This window comes from Megascapheus bottae, chromosome 17 (assembly GCF_031878675.1).
Source record: "Megascapheus bottae isolate mThoBot1 chromosome 17, mThoBot2.hap1, whole genome shotgun sequence".
NCBI classification, from domain to species: domain Eukaryota; kingdom Metazoa; phylum Chordata; class Mammalia; order Rodentia; family Geomyidae; genus Megascapheus; species Megascapheus bottae.
In genome coordinates, this window is record NC_143525.1 from 16,593,598 (window position 1) to 16,613,044 (window position 19,447).

General features: G+C 36.6%; 1 protein-coding gene across 5 annotated transcripts in view; it reads right to left on the minus strand.

Annotated features, from left to right (window-relative positions):
- The window catches only part of Tanc2 (tetratricopeptide repeat, ankyrin repeat and coiled-coil containing 2), a 247,578-nt gene that overhangs the window by 168,383 nt on the left and 59,748 nt on the right, over positions 1–19,447 (minus strand). For all 5 annotated transcript variants that reach the window (XM_090349974.1, XM_090349973.1, XM_090349972.1 and 2 more), the window contains exon 3: positions 14,069–14,140. In XM_090349974.1, coding sequence (XP_090206100.1) covers positions 14,069–14,140 — 72 coding nt within the window. The remainder of the gene's footprint in view (positions 1–14,068; positions 14,141–19,447) is intronic.

The following is a 19,447-nucleotide window of genomic DNA, read 5'->3' on the forward strand; positions in this document are numbered from 1 at the left end:
AAGGTTGGTAAGAAAGGATGTCTCCTTTACTAAAATATGACTTTCAGGCTAATTCAAAGTAGTACACACACACACACACACACACACACACACACACACACCCCAATACTAATTTTTCACAATAAAAAACAACAACTCAGGAATTTTTAACAAATACATTTCATTTGTATGCTTGCTGGGTACTCAACTCTTGGTACTGCTAAAGGTAATCAGAGATGAATAAAACAGGGTTCCTCCTTATAGGAGCAGACTGTCTCAGGAGAGATACAATAATAGAAGAAATAATTATAGAACACAGTAAATTAAAATTAGAACCATTATCTTAATTTTTCCCAACAGAATGTAAAATATAATATTTACTTAATATTGCTAGTAGGATCAATATAATTCTATTTATCTTCTCTCTCAAAAAATAGTATTTTACCTTGTTATTTGATATATTGTATATATGTTTATTTGGTTATTTGAAATAGGATAGGGAAGGGGGAAAACAAGATGAGGGGTGGGGGTTGAGGGAGGGAAATGGAGACCAAAACACGAGAAAGGGTATCCATGTTTGTAAGGTAATGCACCTTCTATCTGGTGAATATAATGTAACCCTTCCATTAATTACAATTTAAATATATGAAAAAAACTACAAAAAAGGGAATAATGCTGACCTTATATGGTACTCTTTGAATTTACTCAGATGTTTGTGTGCGTGTGCATGCATGCACATGTATATGTGTGTGTGTGTGTGTGTGTGTGTGTGTGTGTGTGTGTGCTGTTGCCCTGCCTTTTTGCTCTCAGCTGCTACTCTACCACTTGAGCCATACCTCCACACTGTCATTTTGGAGATAACAATCAGTTAATTGGAGATAATGATCTTTCCAATTATCTGTCTCAGCTAGCTTCAAACCTTAATCCTCAGATTTCAGCCTCCTAAGTGGCTAAATATAGGTGTTAGCTATTTGTACCCAGGTTTTAGTGATGTAACAAACCTTTGAAAGAGTAAGTTATAAGTTGTTGGCTTCCATTCTTAGTAATGGCAGATTATGTACTTCAACAACCTTTTCCCTAAGAAAAATTAGTACTGTCTATATTCTTTAAAACCTTTCCGAAGGGCCAGAAGTGGTGTTGTGGCTCAAGTGGTAGAACAATATTTGAGCTGAAGAGCTCAGGGACAGCACCTAGGCCCTAAGTTCAAGCCCCTCGACTGATTTAAAAAACAAGCAAACAAAAAACAACCTTTCTGAAGGTAATAGAAAACTAACAGTGCAACCAAGAATCACAAATAAAAGCCAAGTCTGGCTTTTGGGGTGACTTTTTACTTGGGGGCATTGGAAAGGTTAATAAGGTATTAACACTTTACAGAACTGCAATAATAAACTATCAGTCTAGCTACTCAGGAGGCTGAGACATGCAGATTGCAGTTTGAAGCCTGCCAGGGCAGGAAAACCTGTGAGACTCTTATCTCCAATTAATTACCAAAAATCTAGAAGTGAAGCTGTGGCTCAAGTAGTAGAGAGCTGGCCTTGAGCACTAAAGCTCAGGGACTGAGTACCTAGGCCCTGAGTTCAAGCCCCAGGACCAGCACACATAATGCATACGTGCGCGCACACACACACACATGGTCTAGAACTCACCGATGTGTGAAGGGAGGAAACACAAAACTCCTGTACTTTTACTGACAGCCCAAAGAAGTAACTCTGAACTAAACCAAGAATGATCCTTATAAGTAATAAAGCTCAGCTCAAATAGCTTAGCTCCCACAAAATTTATTGAGGAAAAGTATTGGATTGCTAAGACCACCCACAACAAGCATAAATCTTAAGATAGCATCTTCATAGATCTCAAATTATTTAAATAATTTATCACACATAACAAACTGTCTTTAACATAAATCTTAAGATAGCATCTTCATAGATCTCAAATTATTTAAATAATTTATCATACATAACAAACTGTCTAACAATAGCACAGATAAGATAACTTGAACAAAGTAAATCAGAAAAGACATATAAACCAGAAAGTCTGATAAAAAATACAAAATTCACAGGGACAACAATGCATAGAACATAAAGTAGAATAAAGGTTAAACTTCTGTTGAGAGAAATGAAGAATTCATTCTTTATTCTTAGATTTTAGGAATTTCATCAGAATATCTCTTAACTTTTATTTTTTGGGGCCCTTTGGTTACTATACTGACTTTCTTTCAAATGTTTGTGTGCACACTCTCTCTCCCTCCTTCTCTCTCTCTCCCTCTCTCTTTCTCTCTCTTACTCTTTCCCTCCCCTCCCTTTGCCCTTCTCTCCCTTCCTCTCTAGAATTCTGATCAGATAGGTATTGTATCACCAAGACCTGTTTTTCAACTGTTTCTCTCAATATACATTCATAGTTATTAGGCTTACACGAACAAAATTCAATTTTATACAGAATTCCTGTTCTTTGTAGATTAAGAAGCATACTAATAATGTATATTTGCTAACTGACGAATCCTTTAAAGTAATATATCTGAAGAATATATTTGGTTTAGTGAAGTACCACTTTTCATTTGAAATGTACCACAGTTAAAAATTAGCAGGTAATTTTAGAATACAGTAATACTCCTTAAGGAATTATACAGCAATTAGTCCAGTTTGGCTGTCCTACTTCACTTTTTTTGCTTAGAAACATTTTCTTCCATCTTCTCTGTCCTACAAATCATGCTTGAACTCATTGATACTACAGAAAAAAACACATTTTCAAATAAAGAAATAAGCATCCACAAAATATGATTATACACTAGTTAACAGCTTCTCTTAAAAACTAGTATCATTTACAGAACATTTTACATAGTCTCTTAGAAACTACTCCCCTCACCACTTCAGTAGTTTATAACTTTACTTCAAGTACATAAGCCTGCAAATTGTGGGTGGACTCAAGATGCTACTGATTAATAGATTTATGGTCAGATTCAAAATGATAACAGTGTATTGTTTAACATTGGGTCTAGCCACTGAAGGGACAAGGACAAGGGGGTACACAGAGTATGTTCTTCTCTAGTGGATCAAAGGAGCAGCAACTCAGACTGACATGTAAAATCTCTACTCACTAACATTCCCCTGGCACAAGGAAGTCATACAAGCAGTCACTGATGGGGCAGGGATATTAACTGACCCACACTAGTATACGCTACTACAATACTGCATGGCAAAAGGAATATGTAATTATATAACATAAAGTCACTAAAAAACTATGAATCCAAATTACCAATTATGTAAGATAACGCTCATTAGTATTCTTTACTATGCAATCCTTATTTTTTCTTTTTGCCAGTCCTGGGCTTGAACTCAGGGCCTAAGCACTGTCCTTGGACTTTCTCAAAGCTAGCACTCTACCACTTGAGCCTCGGCACCAGTTCCGGCTTTTTGCTATGTATGTGGGGTACCAAGGAATCGAACCCGGGTCTTCGTGCTTGCTAGGCAAGCGCTCTACCACTAGGCCAAACTCCCGGCCTGCAATCCTTATTTTTTAGTGTTCTATTTCTTGCAACTTTTTTTGCATGAACAAAATTAAATACTGAGATACAAATTAAAATACTGCTAACTTGACAGAAAAAATATACATACTTGAATTAGATATTTAAAAACTGAGCCAATCCCACCTAGAGTTAACATTTTAAAAATGTTAGGAGTAATTACTATTCAATTAAAACTTCAGCCGTCACTAAGAAAAGTCTTATTTGTTAAAAATTTAAGCTAAATCAGGCACTGGTAGCTCATGCTTGTAACCTTACATAACTCAGGAGACTGGGACGTGGGAGTAGGATGGCTTGAAACCAGCCTTAGCAGAAAACTCTGGAGACTCCATCTCCAATTAACAAGCAAAAAACCTAGTTGGAAGCATGGTTTAAGTGATAAAAGCACTAGCTACAAGCAAGTAAAACTGGAAGTCAGACCCCAATATTACCAAAAATAAACTAAAATTCAAGCTGATAAGGAAATGCTTTAGCTAAATGCAGTGTGTATTCTAGAGAATTACTTTCTAAATTTTTAAGTAATCATAAGTAAAACTTCAAAAACTTAAAATAAAAAACCTACAGTAAAATATATTCATTGAATGATAACTCATTGAACTGTATAGATAATTTGTGAATTTTCAGTTTAAAAGTAATGTCAATAAGTTTCTCTATAAAAGAACCTGAGAACGTGTGTGTGTGTGTGTGTGTGTGTGCGTGTGTGTATACACTCTACATATATTCAAAATGTTCTTTTAAGTTAGAGCTTATCTCACCCTTTGACTGTAACTTTCTTCCAAGCCCATAAATGAGGCAGAAAGAATCACAGAATGACTCATATAATCATTCAGTATTATTACCTATGTGAAAATTTTAAGTTTATCTGCTCTCCCCAAAAAATCCAACCTGGTGTATTATATACACATTTATTTGTTCATTTTAATCAGGGAAGGGAAGGGGAAAAACAAGATGATGAGACCAAGGACAAAGGGTGAACCAGTATAACAGCAATATTCACAAGACAATACACTGGAAATGAACTTCACAACTTGGGAGGAGGGGAGGGGAGGGAAAGTGACAGAAAAACATGAGAAGGGGTAACAATGTTCAAGAATTAATGTACTCACTATCTAATGAATGTAAGTATAACATCATTCTAACAATTAAAAAATCCAATTATAAAAAATAACTGAGTTAGAGCCAGGAATTTGGCCTAGTGGTAGAACGATTGTCTAGCATGCACAAAACCCTGGGTTCCATTCCTTGGTACCACATACCAAGAAAAAGCCAGAAGTGGTGCTGTGGCTGAAGTGGAAGAGCATTAGTCTCGAGAAAGCCTAAGGTCAGTGCCCAGGCCCTGAGTTCAAGCCCCAGGAATGGAAAAAAAACAAAACAAAACAAAAGCCACTGAATGAGTCAAATTCACAGGTTACAATAGTAACATGTAAGAATCCACTCTCTTTCTATATATTAGCAATGGACACTTGAAAGAGAAAAAAAATAAGCCAGGGTTATTAAAATAGTGCCACTGAAAACATGACGTGGCTGGAGGCATGGCTCAAGTGGTAGAACATCTGTCTATTAAGTATTAGGACCTAATTACACTCCAGTACTAGAAAAAACGAATAAATAAAATAGTTTGCTAGGCTCTAGTAGCTCATGCATATAAGCCTAGCTTCTCTGTCCCTTCTACCCTCTCAGTCGTAGGGCTTGAACTCAGGGCTTGGTGCTGTCCCTGAGTACTTCAGCTCAAGGCTAGTGCTCTACCAATTGAGCCACAGTGTCACTTCCAGCCGACCTATTTGGGAGGCTGAGACTGGGAGGATGATGGTTCAAAATAGCCCACAGAGAAATGTTCATTAGAGTCCATCTCAATAGAAAAACTGACTGTGGTGATGCCTGCCTGTCATCCCAGCTACTCCAGAAAAAAACAAAAACAAACAAACAAAAAACCCAACCTGGAAGATCATAGTCCAGGTGTATGCTTAGACAGGAAGCAAGACCCTAGCTCACAAATTATCAGTACAAAAGCCCTGGGAGCATGGCTCAACATGAGAGCACCACCTAGCAAGTATGAGGCCTCAAGTTCAAAACTCATTAACATAAAAGAAAAATAATGAAACAATTGGAAAAGATGGCAGAATACAGACATCTAGCTTCCTAAGCAGAAGGGATTATAGGCATGAGCCATTGGTGCTAGACAAGTATTGGTTTTATATCTCGCTACTTTGCTGAAGGTGTCTATCAGCTCTAGGAGTTTTGGAGTGAGGTCTATATTCTTGTAGAGACAGGAAGAAACAAAAGGACCTGTTCTGAGGACTTCGTTAGTCTCTAGCCAGCTGCTTTATCTTTTCCCAAGGTACTCATCAAAATGAGATAGAATTTATATATGTGACCAGAAATATGGATTTCCATTCATGAACAATAATCTGACTGAAAATACTGCTAAGCATTCAATTTGCCAATAATCTTCATATATATGGGGAAAGGGCTAGGCAGAGACTTCCAACACATGGTATCATTTATGGGATGATTCGTGAGACCCATGGTGATTTCCCCTAACTATGGATCATGAATTTGAAATAAATTTTAAATATATATATTACACCCAGGTTTATAGTGCATTTCTTCAAGCTGTCTTAGTCTGCCCCCTTGTGGGAATCAGTTCTTTAGTCTTAAAATATATATATATATATATATACATATATATATATATGTATATATATATAGATGAGGGAAACCATTGAGCCTAAGTTCCTTTGAGTTTCGCTTTCTTCACTTAATATGATTTATTCTAAGTCTTTCCATTTTCTAACAAATGGGGCGATGTCATTCTTTCTGACAGCAGCATAGAATTCCATTGTGTATTAATACCACATCTTGTTGATCCACTCATCAACTGAGGGACATCTGGGTTGGTTCCATATCTTTGCTATGGTGAATAATGCTGCAATGAACATTGTTGTGCTAGTGGATTTAGTATGTCCTTGTTTCTAGACAATTGGGTAAATGCCTAGTAGTGGAACTGCTGGGTCATAGGGAAGCTCTATGTTTAGCCTTTTGAGGCACTGCCATACTGCTTTCCATAGTGGTTGAACGAGTTTGCACTCCCACCAACAGTGTAGTAGTGATCCCTCCTGGCCACATCCCCTCCAGCATCTGTTGTTATTCATTTTCCTGATCCTGGCCATTCTAACTGGAGTGAGGTGGAATCTTATAGTTGTTTTGATTTGCATTTCTTTTATGACCAGAGATGTTGAGCATTTCTTCATATGTCTATAGGCCATTTTTGTTCCTTCTTCAGAGAAGACTCTAAGTCTTTGGCCCATCTTTTAATGGGATGGTTGTTACTTTGGAGATTAGTTTTGGAGTGATTCAATTTTTTGAGCTGTTGATATATTTTAGATATGAGGCCTTCGTCCGTTGTATGGTTGGTGAAGATCTTCTCCCACTCTGTAGGCTTCCTAATTAATTTACTAGCTATGTCCTTTGCCATACAAAAGCTTTGCAGTTTAATGTAGTCCCACTTACTCAGACTTTCTCTGATTTGTTGTGAGTCTTGGTCCCTATTAAGAAAGTTTCAACCTGTGCCAAGGAGGCCTACTGTATCTCTTATTCCTTCTTGTAAAGTTTTCAATGTGTCAGCTTTTACCTCCAGGTCTTTGATCCATTTGGAGTTAATTCTAGTGCAGGGTGACAAAGAAGGATCCAACTTTAGTTTTCTGCAAGTGCTTAACCAGTTCTGCCAGCACCACTTGTTGAAGAGGCTTTCTTCCATTCTATTTTTTTTGGCTCCCTTGTCAAAGATTAGGTGGCCATAGGTCTGTGGTTTAATATCTGGGTCTTCAGTTCTATTCCATTGGTCTTCAGGCCTGTTCTTGTGCCAGTACCAAGCTGTTTTGGTCACTATAGCTCTGTAATAGAGTCTAAAGTTTGGTATTGAAATTCCTCCTGTGCTGTTCTTTCTGCTAAGAATTGTTTTTGCTATACGTTGTCTTTTTTTATTCCATATGAAATTTTGGATTGCCTCTTCTATTTCTTTAAAGAATGATATTGGGGTATTGATGGGTATTGTGTTGAATTTGTAGATAGCCCTTGGCAAGATTGTCATTTTCACGATGTTGACTCTTCCAATCCAGGAGCATGGGAGGTTTTTCCATTTCTTTAGTTCTTCTTTAATTTCCTTTTTCAGGGTTTTAAAGTTTTCACCAAAAAGGTCCTTTACATTCTTAGTTAAGCTAATTCCTAGGTACTCTATTTTCTTTGAGGCTATTGCAAAAGGAGTTGCTTTCCTGATTGTTGCCTCATTCCTCTCACTGTTGGCGTAGAGGAAGGCAGTTGATTTTTGAGGGTAATTTTATAGCCTGCTACCCTTCCAAAGTTTTGAATCAGCTCAAGGAGCTTGGGAGTAGAGCCTATAGGGTTCTTTAAATACAGAATCATGTCATCTTCAAAGAGGGATAGTTTTACTTCCTCTTTCCCTACTTAGATCCCCTTTATGCTTGCTTTTTGCCTTATTGCACTGGCTAGGAATTCTAATACTATGTTAAAGAGGAGTGGAGAGAGTGGGCATCCTTGTCTTGTTCCTGATTTTAGAGGGAATGGCTTAGGCTCAATGGTTTCCCTCATCTATCATAATCAGTAGAAACCTTGGGCTCTACTAGCAGAGATTTGCAATAGAGCAAAACCTAGATACATAAGGCCATACAGTATGACGCCAATTGAAAGGACCTCTAGGATATAGAAACAAAAGCCATATAATGAGTGATTGTTGTCCTTAATGTACTATGTTATCTCTCTCTTTTGCTGTCCCTTGGTTATCTCATATTGTTACAGTATTTCACCTTGTTATCTGATGTATTGTATATATGCATATACTAAACATAGAGCTCCCCTATGACCCAGCAATTCCACTACTAGGCATTTACCCAATTGTCCAGAAACAAGGACATACTTAATCCACTAGCACAACGATGTTCATTGCAGCACTATTTACCATAGCAAAGATATGGAACCAACCCAGGTGTCTCTCAGTTGATGAGTGGATCAAGAAGATGTGGTATTTGTACACAATGGAATTCTATGTGGCTGTCAGAAAGAACGACATCACCCCATTTGTTAGGAAATGGAAAGACTTAGAAAAAAGCATATTAAGTGAAGTAAGCCAGACTCAAAGGAACATAGGCTCAATGGTTTCCCTTATTTGTCATAACCAGTAGAAACCTTGGGCTCTCCTAGCAGAGATTTACAATAGAGCAAAACCTAGAAACATAAGGCCATATAGTATGATGCTAATTGAAAGGACCTCTAGGATATAGAAACAAAAGTCATATAATGAGTGATTGTTGTCCTTAATGTACTGTTATCTCTCATCTCTTTTGCTGTCCCTTGGTTATCTCATATTGTTACAGTATCTCACTTTGTTATCTGATATATTGGATATATTTGTATTTGGTAATTTGAAATTGGATAGGGAAGGGGGGAAAACAAGATGACGGATGGGAGTGGGGGGGAGGGAAATGTGACCAAGACATGTGAAAGGGTATCAATGTATGTGAATTAATGCACCTCTTATCTGGCAAATATAATGTAACCCTTGAATTAATTACAATAAAAATATTTGAAAAAAAATTCCTTTATATTCTCCTTTCTATGCTATACTGACTAGAAAACTGGGAGCACCCTTTATTAGTGCCTTTCAACTAGCATTCTATATGTAATCCTGATTCAACCAAATGTCTTCACATTTAACAATAAAAGAAGATAATGCGTGACAGCCTGAACAGTTAAGTTTTTCAAAGTTTGAGTTCAAATAGGTAAGCTCATTAATGGGAGATTCATAAGTCAAAAAGTTCTTTTTTTTCTAAGCACAACAGAAAGCCATCGATGGGTCCTAAGTAGGAAAATAATGTGATTTAATTGATATTCATGAAAGGTCACTATTTTTTAGTAAATGTATGATGGAATGCAATATATTCTAGTGAGATGCGCACAACTGTTCTTCACACAAGGGATGCATATATGAAAAAAATGAAGTTGTAATATTATTAATTTTTTTGCCTTTTCTTTTTTAATACTGGATATTGAATCCAGGATGTTGCTCTTGCTAGGCAAGCACTTTGCCACTGAGCTAAATCCCAGCCCTTAGTTTTGGTATTATTTCCGAGGGAGGTTATACTTTTGATTTTTTATTTTTTTGGTTGGTCCTGGGGCTTCAACTCGAGGTTTGGGCATTGTCCCTGAGTCTTCAGTTCAATGCTAGTGCTCTACCACTTGAGCCACAGCGCACTTCTGGTTAACTGGAGATAAGAGTCTCATGGAATTTTATGCCCAAGCTGGCTTTGAACCGTGATCTTCAGATCTCAGCTTCCCAAGTAACAGGAATGAGCCACCAGCACCCAGCTATACTTTTGATTTTTATACTATTGATTTTATACTGTCCTATATTAAAAATTACTAAACACATATATGTATTTTCTTGCAAATGCCAATAGGAGATCAGAGAAATATATAAGAATACAGACTGAATATAGATGATATTTTTTATGTTAGGGGAGTAAAAACAAAATTAATTGGCAGAATACAAATTTTTATTTAATATGATTATAACTCATTGAAAGTACAAATATGACTAATATAAATACATTCTAAGTTGTTTATATCCAATATATCCAATTTAATATCTGATGATTGTAAGTTTTTGGCAGAAGAATAAATTTCAAGTTTAATTTTATGAAAACGCTAGAATTTTTCAAGTTTAGTTTTATAAAAAAAGACTACTATAATTTACTGAGTTGAAATCAGTAAAAATTGATTTTTAAAAGAAATATAGGATTAGAAATATAGACAATTCAAACTTCAAATCTTCCAAATATTGTCCAACAAATGAAACTGTTCTTTAAATATCACAATTGAAAGTTTTGAAATAAATGCTACTGACAGTATTTATTTAAAATTTTTGGTAAAGACTAATATTAATATAAAGTTAAAAGTATTTTCATATGGAAAACAATAGCAACCTCATAATCTAAAAATTCATATATGGAACAACAGAAGACCTAGAATAGCCAAAGAAATTCTAGGAAAAAAGAGCAATGCAGGTGGTATTACAGTACCAGACTTCAAACTCTACTATAGAGCCATAATAACAAAAACAGCATGTTACTGGCACAGAAGATCAATGGAACAGAATATAATATCCAGAAATAAAACCATATACTTATAGTCAGCTTACATTCAACAAAGGAGCTAGACATATATAGTGGAATAAACAAATCCTCTTCAATTATTGATGCTGGGGAAACTGGGCAGCCACATGCAAAAAACTAAAAATTAATCCCAGCCTGTCGCCATGTAGAAATATTAACTCAAAATGGATCAAAGACCACAATATCAGACCTGAAACTCTGAAACTGCTATACAACAGAGTAGGAAAGGCACAGGCAGAAACTTCCTGAACAGAGTCCCAGGGTCACAACAGATTGGAGAGAGACTCGACAAATGGGTCTACCTAAAAATAAAAGCTAAAGACCTAGCTACTAAAACAGAAAGACAGCCATCCAACTTGGAAAAGATATTTACCAACAATACATCAGACAAAGTCTTAATATTCAATATCTACAGGAACTTAAGAAACTAATCCCCCACCCAACCCAATAAACCAATTGCTAAATGAGAACTAAACAGAGACTTATCAAAGGAAGAGGTAAAAATGGCAAAGAAACATATGAGAAAATGCTCATCATCCATGGTCATAAAGGAAATGCAAGTAAAAATAACCCTGAGATAACACCTTACCCCAATCAGAATGACCAATATTCTGAATCCAGACCATCACAAATGTGAAGAAAGAGGAACTTTACTGTACTGCCAGTGGGAATGTTAACTAGTACAACCACTCTGGAAGGCAGTTTGGAGGTTCCTCAAAAAACTAAACATAGACCTTCCCTACGACCCAGCCATACTACTGTTAGGCATCTACCCTTAGCATCATAACCCAGGATACGATAAGAACACCTGTACAGACATGTTCATCATTGCAGTGTTCACAACAGCCAAGGGATAGAAACAACCAAGATGTCCCACTACAAATGAATAGATACAAAAAAATGTGGTATATATATATATACAATGGAGTTCTACATAGCAACCATGGCATTCGCCACGGATGGAACTAGAGCAAATCATACCAAGATAAGCCAAGACCAAAGGATCAAAAGGCGCATGGTCTCCTTCATAGGTGGGTATTAGATCTAAACGATACAAGAGCAATAACTCAATACTCAGGTACTACTCCAGGTTATTGGCATGAATTTGGAGATATAAATATATGTATATAGACACATAGGTTTATGATAGAATATATATTCTATAGACATATATTGATATATAGATTGATATATATCTATGACATACAAAGACTCAGCTTAATTTTAATTATGTTCTTAAATTTGTGGGCCAGTGATTACAGAGAGTTTTTTTTCTTGAATACTTGTTTGTAGACATGACATTTGAAATATGATGTAAAAACTCAAGTGTTTTTTTAAATTTTTTTTGAGTCTTTGATATTTTTAATGTAATTAATAAAAGGGTTACATGATATTTGCCAGATAGAAGGTGCATTAATTCACATACTTTGATACCCTTTCACATGTCTTGGTACACATTACCCTCCCCCTACCCCCCCCAGTTTGTTTTCCCCCCTTCCCTATCCAATTTCAAATAACCAAATACAAATATATCCAATATATCAGGTAACAAAGTGAGATATTGTGACAATATGAGATAACCAAGGGACAGCAAAAGAGATGAGAGATAACAGTACATTAAGGACAACAATCATTCATTATATGGCTTTTGTTTCTATATCCTAGAGGTCCTTTCAATTAGCACCATACTATATGGCCTTATGTATCAAGGTTTTGCTCTATTGCAATTCTCTGCTAGGAGAGCCCAAGGTTTCTACTGATTATGACAAATGAGGGAAACCATTGAGCCTATGTTCCTTTGAGTCTGGCTTACTTCACTTAATATGCTTTTTTCTAAGTCTTTCCATTTCCTAACAAATGGGTGATGTCGTTCTTTCTGACAACCACATAGAATTCCATTGTGTACAAATACCACATCTTGTTGAACCAATAAGAAGGTTTTTTTTTTTTTTTTTGGCCAGTCCTGAGGCTTGAATTCAGGGCTCTGAGCACTGTGCTTGGGTTTTCTGAAAGCCAGTGCCCAACCACCTGAGCTACAATACCACTTCTGGCTTTTTTTATGTATGTGGTACTGAGGAATCGAACCTGGGTCTTTCTGCATGCAAGGCAAGCACTCTAAGTAAGCACTAGGCCAAACTCCCAGCCCCAATAAAAAGTTTTAATAAAAAACTTTTTTTAAATAAGATCGTGAAGATGTGGTATGTATACAGCATGGAATTTATGCTGCCATAAGAAAGAATGACATTGCCCCATTTTTAAGGAAATGGAAAGACTTGGAAAAAAATCATATTAAATGAAGTAAGCAAGACCCAAAAAACAGGCTCCATGGTTTCCCTCATTTGTAACAGGGATCACAACAGTTCAAATATACATACAGCCATATAGAATGAGGCAAAGCAAAATGAACTTTAGGATATGGGAAACAAGAGGTTTATCTTTGTGATTGTTATTCTTAATATACGATGTGAAGCTATTTCTTTTCTCTTCTTTCCCCCCTTATGGTTTATCTCATGTTGTCATTGTATCTAAATGTGGTATCTGGTATATTGCAAATACGTTTATTTGTTTATTTGAAAAAAGGAAGGTAAGAGAAAAACAAAATGAATGGGAGGAGATGAGGGGAAAGAAAGTGGGAGAAAAACATGGGAAGGGGTAACAATGTTAAAGAAATAATGTACCCACTACCTGAAACTTTAACTCCTCTGTACATCACCTCAGCAGTGAAAAAAACAAACAAACAAAAAAACAGAGCAGCCAGGGGCCAGTGGCTTACACCTGTAATTCTAACTTCTCAAAAAGCTGAGATCTGAGGATTGCGGTTCAAAGTCGGTCTGAACATAAAAGTCCATAAGATTCTTATCTCCAATAAACCACTCAGAACAAGTTAGAAGCGGTGCTGTGGCTCAAGAAACAGAGTGCTAGCCTTCAGCACAAAGAGTCTCAAGGACATCCCCCATACCCTGAGTTCTAGCCCAGGACCAGTGAAAAAAAAAAGAGCAAAAGTGATTAGAATTATGACTAAGTAGTAAAACACCTATCTAGCAAGTGTGAAGTCTTGAGTTCAAATTCTAGTACCAATAAGGATTTTTTAAAAAGCCAGCATATGAGATATGCTATTGGTTACTTTCCAAAGTGATATCTAGACATATATCACTATGTTCTCAAAATGGCTTCAAACTTAGTGTCATTGTAAGGATAGTAATACTATTTCAATGACAAACAGTTTTTAATATTTTGAATAGATGATATTACAGAACTTAGATTGCATTAATTGTCCTAAATGAGGAACTAAAATACCCAAAGTAGACTTGGACAAAAAAAAATCCACTCCTTAAATTAAGGAAGAAATTCAGGAAATTCCCTAAAATCATGAAAGGCTTACCTTGCCCAGAGCGGCTTTGGCGAGAATCTACACTTGACTGTCTTCGATCTGATGGTTCCTCGCTTCCTCCATCTGCATAAAATAGAAATGAACATAAACAGATAATGAAGTTGATTCTATGCTCCTGTCATCAAGCGTTAACTATATCTTAAAACTACTATGGCTAGGCCATAGGGAGCATGGCCTAGTGGTAGAATGCTTGCCTAGCATGCACAAAGCCCCAGGATCAATTCCTCAGTACCACAAACACAGACAAAAATCAGAAGTGGTGCTGTGGCTCAAGTGGTAGAGGGCTATGATATGGCTATCACCTGCTTTTATTTCATATTATCTATATAATTAAACTATTTGAGGATTTTCCCTAATAAAACAATGATTCTTTTTTTTTGGGTCAGTCCTGGGGCTTGAACTCAGGGCCTGATCACTGTCCTTGGGCTTTCTCAAGGCCAGAGCTCTACCATTTGAGCCACAGCACCACTTCTTGCTTTTTCTATGTATGTGGTATCAAGGAACTAAACCCGGGTCTTCATGCATGTTAGGCAGGTATTCTACCACTAGGCCAAACTCTGGGCCAACAATGATTCTTTTTAAACAGTTTTAATATATTCTTATGGTTAAACTTTAACATGTGCACTATAAGAAATACACACATAAGAAACAAAGAACAAAATTATCCACAGCCAAAAGCAGTTCAGCTGGATGTGTCCTTCCAGTCCCTGCATGTACAACAAGATCCATTTCAGGTGATGTATATGTCATTCTTGCAGAGATGGATTGCATTCCAGTCCACTTCAACTATAATGAATAAATGGTATCAATTCCAAAGTTCTCTCACAGCATTTCAGCTTAGAAGCCCTGACTTAGAGCCATTTCTAAATGAATGACTGACAGTGTTCCTCTAATGAATGTCAAATAATCCCTAGGGCTAAATGTTTTACTACAGTAATATTTCATAAGATTCTTCAAAATCAATAAACCTATAAGTGATATAAATAAGAAACAGGTTTTCAACTATATGTAAACAAACCTATTTAGCTATGCAAAATATATTGTATATGATAATATAATATATATTCATGTTAATATATTCATGTATTGCTAAGACTAAAATACTATGGACAGGAAACCAGGCATGGTAGTACACATCTATAAATCTAGAATTTAGGAGAATGATGCAGAAGGATGAAGATTTGATTCTTGCCTAGACTACATAGCAAGTATCAGACCAACCTGAGCTAAACAGGTTTTCTTTTTAAATAGACTAAATGAAGCAAAAGCTTTAAAATGTAGTCTAAATGTCAATAAACTTTTTTCACTTTAGTTAAGTTCAAGATATATTAAAGGTCAAAAATGTTCTTTTATTTATTCTTTTATCTTATTTAACTTAATAGGAACAAGGAGTAGTAGCTGAAGGCAAGCTTAACAAGAACTACTCTTGCTTGTTATTTTTTGCAATATTCACATACTAACATTTCTCTCTCTTTAAACACATGGTTTGGGGGGGGGGCGGGGGGAGCAGCAATGAGGCTTGAACTTCTGGCCTGGGTGCTGTCTCTGAGTTCTTTTGCTCAAGGCAAGTGCTTTACAATTGGAGTCACAGCTCCATTCTAACTTTTTGTGGTTAACTGTGGGATTTACAGCTTTGAATTGGATTCTCAAGACCTCAGCCTCCTGAGCAGCTAGGATTACAGCATAAGCCACTGGCACCTAGCAACACATGGCCTATTTTAAAATTAATTGATATAAGGTTTAAAATTAAGGGTCAGGAGTTTGGCCTAGTGGTTGAGTGCTTGCCTAGAATGCATGAATACCCGGGTTTGATTTCTTGGTACTACATACATAGGAAAAAGCCAGAAGTGGTGCTGAGGCTCAAGTGGTAGAGAAAGCCCAAGGACAGTGCTCAGGCCTTTAGCTCAAGCCCAGGACTGGCAAAATAATAATAATAATAATAATAATAATAATAATAATAATGTTTAAAATTAGTTGATATAAAGGTTCTTTGGAAGGCTTAGTAAGTAACAATATATTTATTTATTTATACTTATATATTTATAGAGCATATATTTATCAAATATTCCTTATTTTGCAGAGGGCTTAGCTCCCAGCCAACTGATCTCAAAAATAGAATGACAATACAAATAAAAAACAATTGGCAGAGAATTTTCCTATACTGAGTCCAGTACAATCTTAGCAAGTTAATAAAACAGTCCACTAATTTAGTCAGATTTGTGAAATAATTTAGCAAACTAAAAAGACTCCAAGCAGCCAGGCACTGGTGGCTCATACCTATAATCCTACCTACTCAGGAGGCTGAGGTCACAGGATCACAGAAGTGGCTCTGTGGTTCAAGGCAGTCTTGAGCTGAAGAGCTCAGGGACAATGCCCAGGTCCAGAGTTCAAATCCCACAACAATCAAAAACAAAAAAAAAAGACTCCAAGCAATAGTCATATTTTAAGATTTAAAATATTTAGAAATATGTCAGTTTAAACGACAGGTTTTAATATTGCTCAGACTTATACTTGGATAAAATATATTTAGAACTGGGCACCAGTGGCTCAATCCTGAAATCCTGTCTACCCAGTAGGCTGAAATCTAAGGATTCTGGTTTATAAGTCAGCTCAGGTAGGAAAGTCCATGTGACTCTTATCTCCAACTTATGCCCTCCTCCCAAAAAAGTCAGAAATGAAGCTGTAGTTCAACTGGTAGAATGCTTACCTTGAGCAAAAAAAGCTCAGACCCCAAGTTCAAACCCTGGAATCATCACCAATAATAATAATGATGATGATGAAGATAATCATATGTTGGTAAAAAATGCTATCCAAAAATATAAAAGTAAGAACTTTCCTTAAATATAATTGGGAGGGGAGATTCAAAGCAAAATTGTATGTATGCATTAACATCTCAAAATGATTGATCTGTCTGCTAAAATAAAATTTTAATTCTTCATTTCTTTTTAAGGGAAAATGCGTATTTAATAATCCCTTAACTATACTTCAAATTCCAAATAGTCAATTCAATAAACTTATTTTTTTTTTCAGATGCTAGGGCTGGAATTAAGGACTTGTACTCTTTCTTGGCTTTTTTTGTTCAAGGCTAGCACTCTACCACTTGAGCCACACCTCCACTCCTGTCGTATTCTGGTTAATTGGAAATAACAGTATCTCAGTCTTATCTACCAAGGCTGACTTTGAACCTTGATCCTCAGATCTCAGCCTTCTGAATAGCTAGGAATACAAGTATAAGCCACCAACAGAACCTGGCAATTTTTAAGTTTTTCAACCTTCTAGAAATTCCTCCAACCATAACTCCTATGAACTAATAGTGTTTGGTATGTCCACAAATCCTAAATATTCTACTTTCCAATATTTAAGAACAAAGAGAAGGGGGCCAGGAGTTTGGCCTAGTGGTAGAGTGCTTGCCTAGCATGCACAAAGACCCAGGTTCAATTCCTCGGTACCACACACATAGAAAAAAGCCAGAAATGGTGCTGAGGCTTAAGTGGTAGAGCTCTAGCCTTAAGAAAGTCCAAGGACAGTGCTCATGCCCTGAGCTCAAGCCCATGACTGGCAAAAAAAAAAAAAAGAACAAAGAGAAAGTTATAATACCCAATGTAAATATATGAAAATGGAGGTAGGAAACTTGGAGATATGGATATGGGGGTGATAGACTGCATAGAATAACAGAAAGGGTGACTGATCAAAATGCAATTATGTATATAAATAAGTAGAAATGTTAAATTGAAACCCCTGATGCAGCTATTTGGAGATAACTTTTTGTCAGTCTTGGGGCTTGGACTCAGGGCCTGGGCATTGACCTTGGGCTTTCTCAAGGATTAGAGGTCTACTTAAACCACAGCACCACTTCCGGCTTTTTCTCTGTATGTGGGACCAAGGAATCAAACTCCGGTGCAAGCTAGTTAAACATTCTACCACTAGGCCAAACTCCTGGCCTTAGTCTTAGAATTTCAACCCAATTTTGTTTCCAATGTAAAATAAAAATACCTTTCTCTCTTAAGAAAAAATACTTCCCCCCAAGGTACATAGGTGCTTTAACTCTACTACAAAAGTTACTGAGAGTTTCTTTAAGCAAAGAACTGGCTACAATCCAAAAAACAGAAAAGCTTCATGGAGAACTCTGCAACACTTTGCCAACATTACAACCCTTCTCTCCAGACTGATATTATTGTTCCTTACTATGGACTCCATTATGCAAAAAAATCTATATTTGAGGAAGAAAATTTAGGATTTGACATTTTGTGTTACCAATTCTTGGCCAACGAAAGCTCATATCATGCAAAAGCTCTCCAATTCTCTGTGACATCTGTCACAAAATCAGGCATTCATGCTTTACAAGAAAAAGACCGAAGAAAAGCTAGCTTCTTTTAAATGTTTACAATGTGAAAACTATGCATTTTATTTTTTAGTAAACAAAATCAATGCTCATCACAGTGACACATAAATTACTCTTGCCAAATCAACCACTTGCAATGGAAACATTTTTAACTCACTTATGGTCTGGAACAAGGTTAACCACCATATGCTGTCCTAGAAATTACACTGGAAAAAGTGAGTAACAAGCCTGATCTACTTGTTTAATGCACACAGAAAATCTTTAACATTTTGCCTAGAATAATTTGTATTCTAAAGATAGCCCTCGAAATAGGGTAGAAGTATACTGGGGATAGAAACTACAATGGTGCCAGGTACTGGTGACTCACATCTGTACTGCTAGCTACTTGAAAAGCTAAGAGGATGACAACTGCAGTTCAAGGTCAGTCTGAGCATACACATAAAACCCCATCTCAACTAATAACTAAGTGTGATGGTACATACCTGTTTTCCCAGCTATGATAGAAAGCTCAAACAGATCTCAGTCCAGGAGTGAGCCTACGTAAAAAAGAGACCCATTTTTTTTTAAAGGCAGGGGGAGGAGGGACTAGAAGGATAGCCCAGTGGTCCAGTATGAGGTCCTGAGTTCAAACCTCCAATGTAGGGGAAAAGGTCCAAGGGAAGACAAGGAGATGAGAAGAGAGGACAGGAGAGAAGAGGAGGGGATAAGAAGAGGAAGGAGGCAAAAGGGACAAGGAGAGAAGACAGAGAGAGCATTGTCCTAGACCCCTGCTACAAAGGCAGGAAGATTAGTTAGAAGGGCAATTAACACAATCTCTGAAAAGTAATGACTTGAACAACCTGAATGTAAGAGCAATAAGGATGAAAAATGAAGGTTCTGCAAACAACACCTAATTTAGAAACAACTGAAAGTTTAATGGTGACATAGGCACAAAGAAGGTCCCTTTTCTTGGCTCTTTGTGGATAACCTTGGGAATAATAGATACAAAAAATTCCCCCAAGCCTGAAGAAAAATTCCCCCCACCCTAA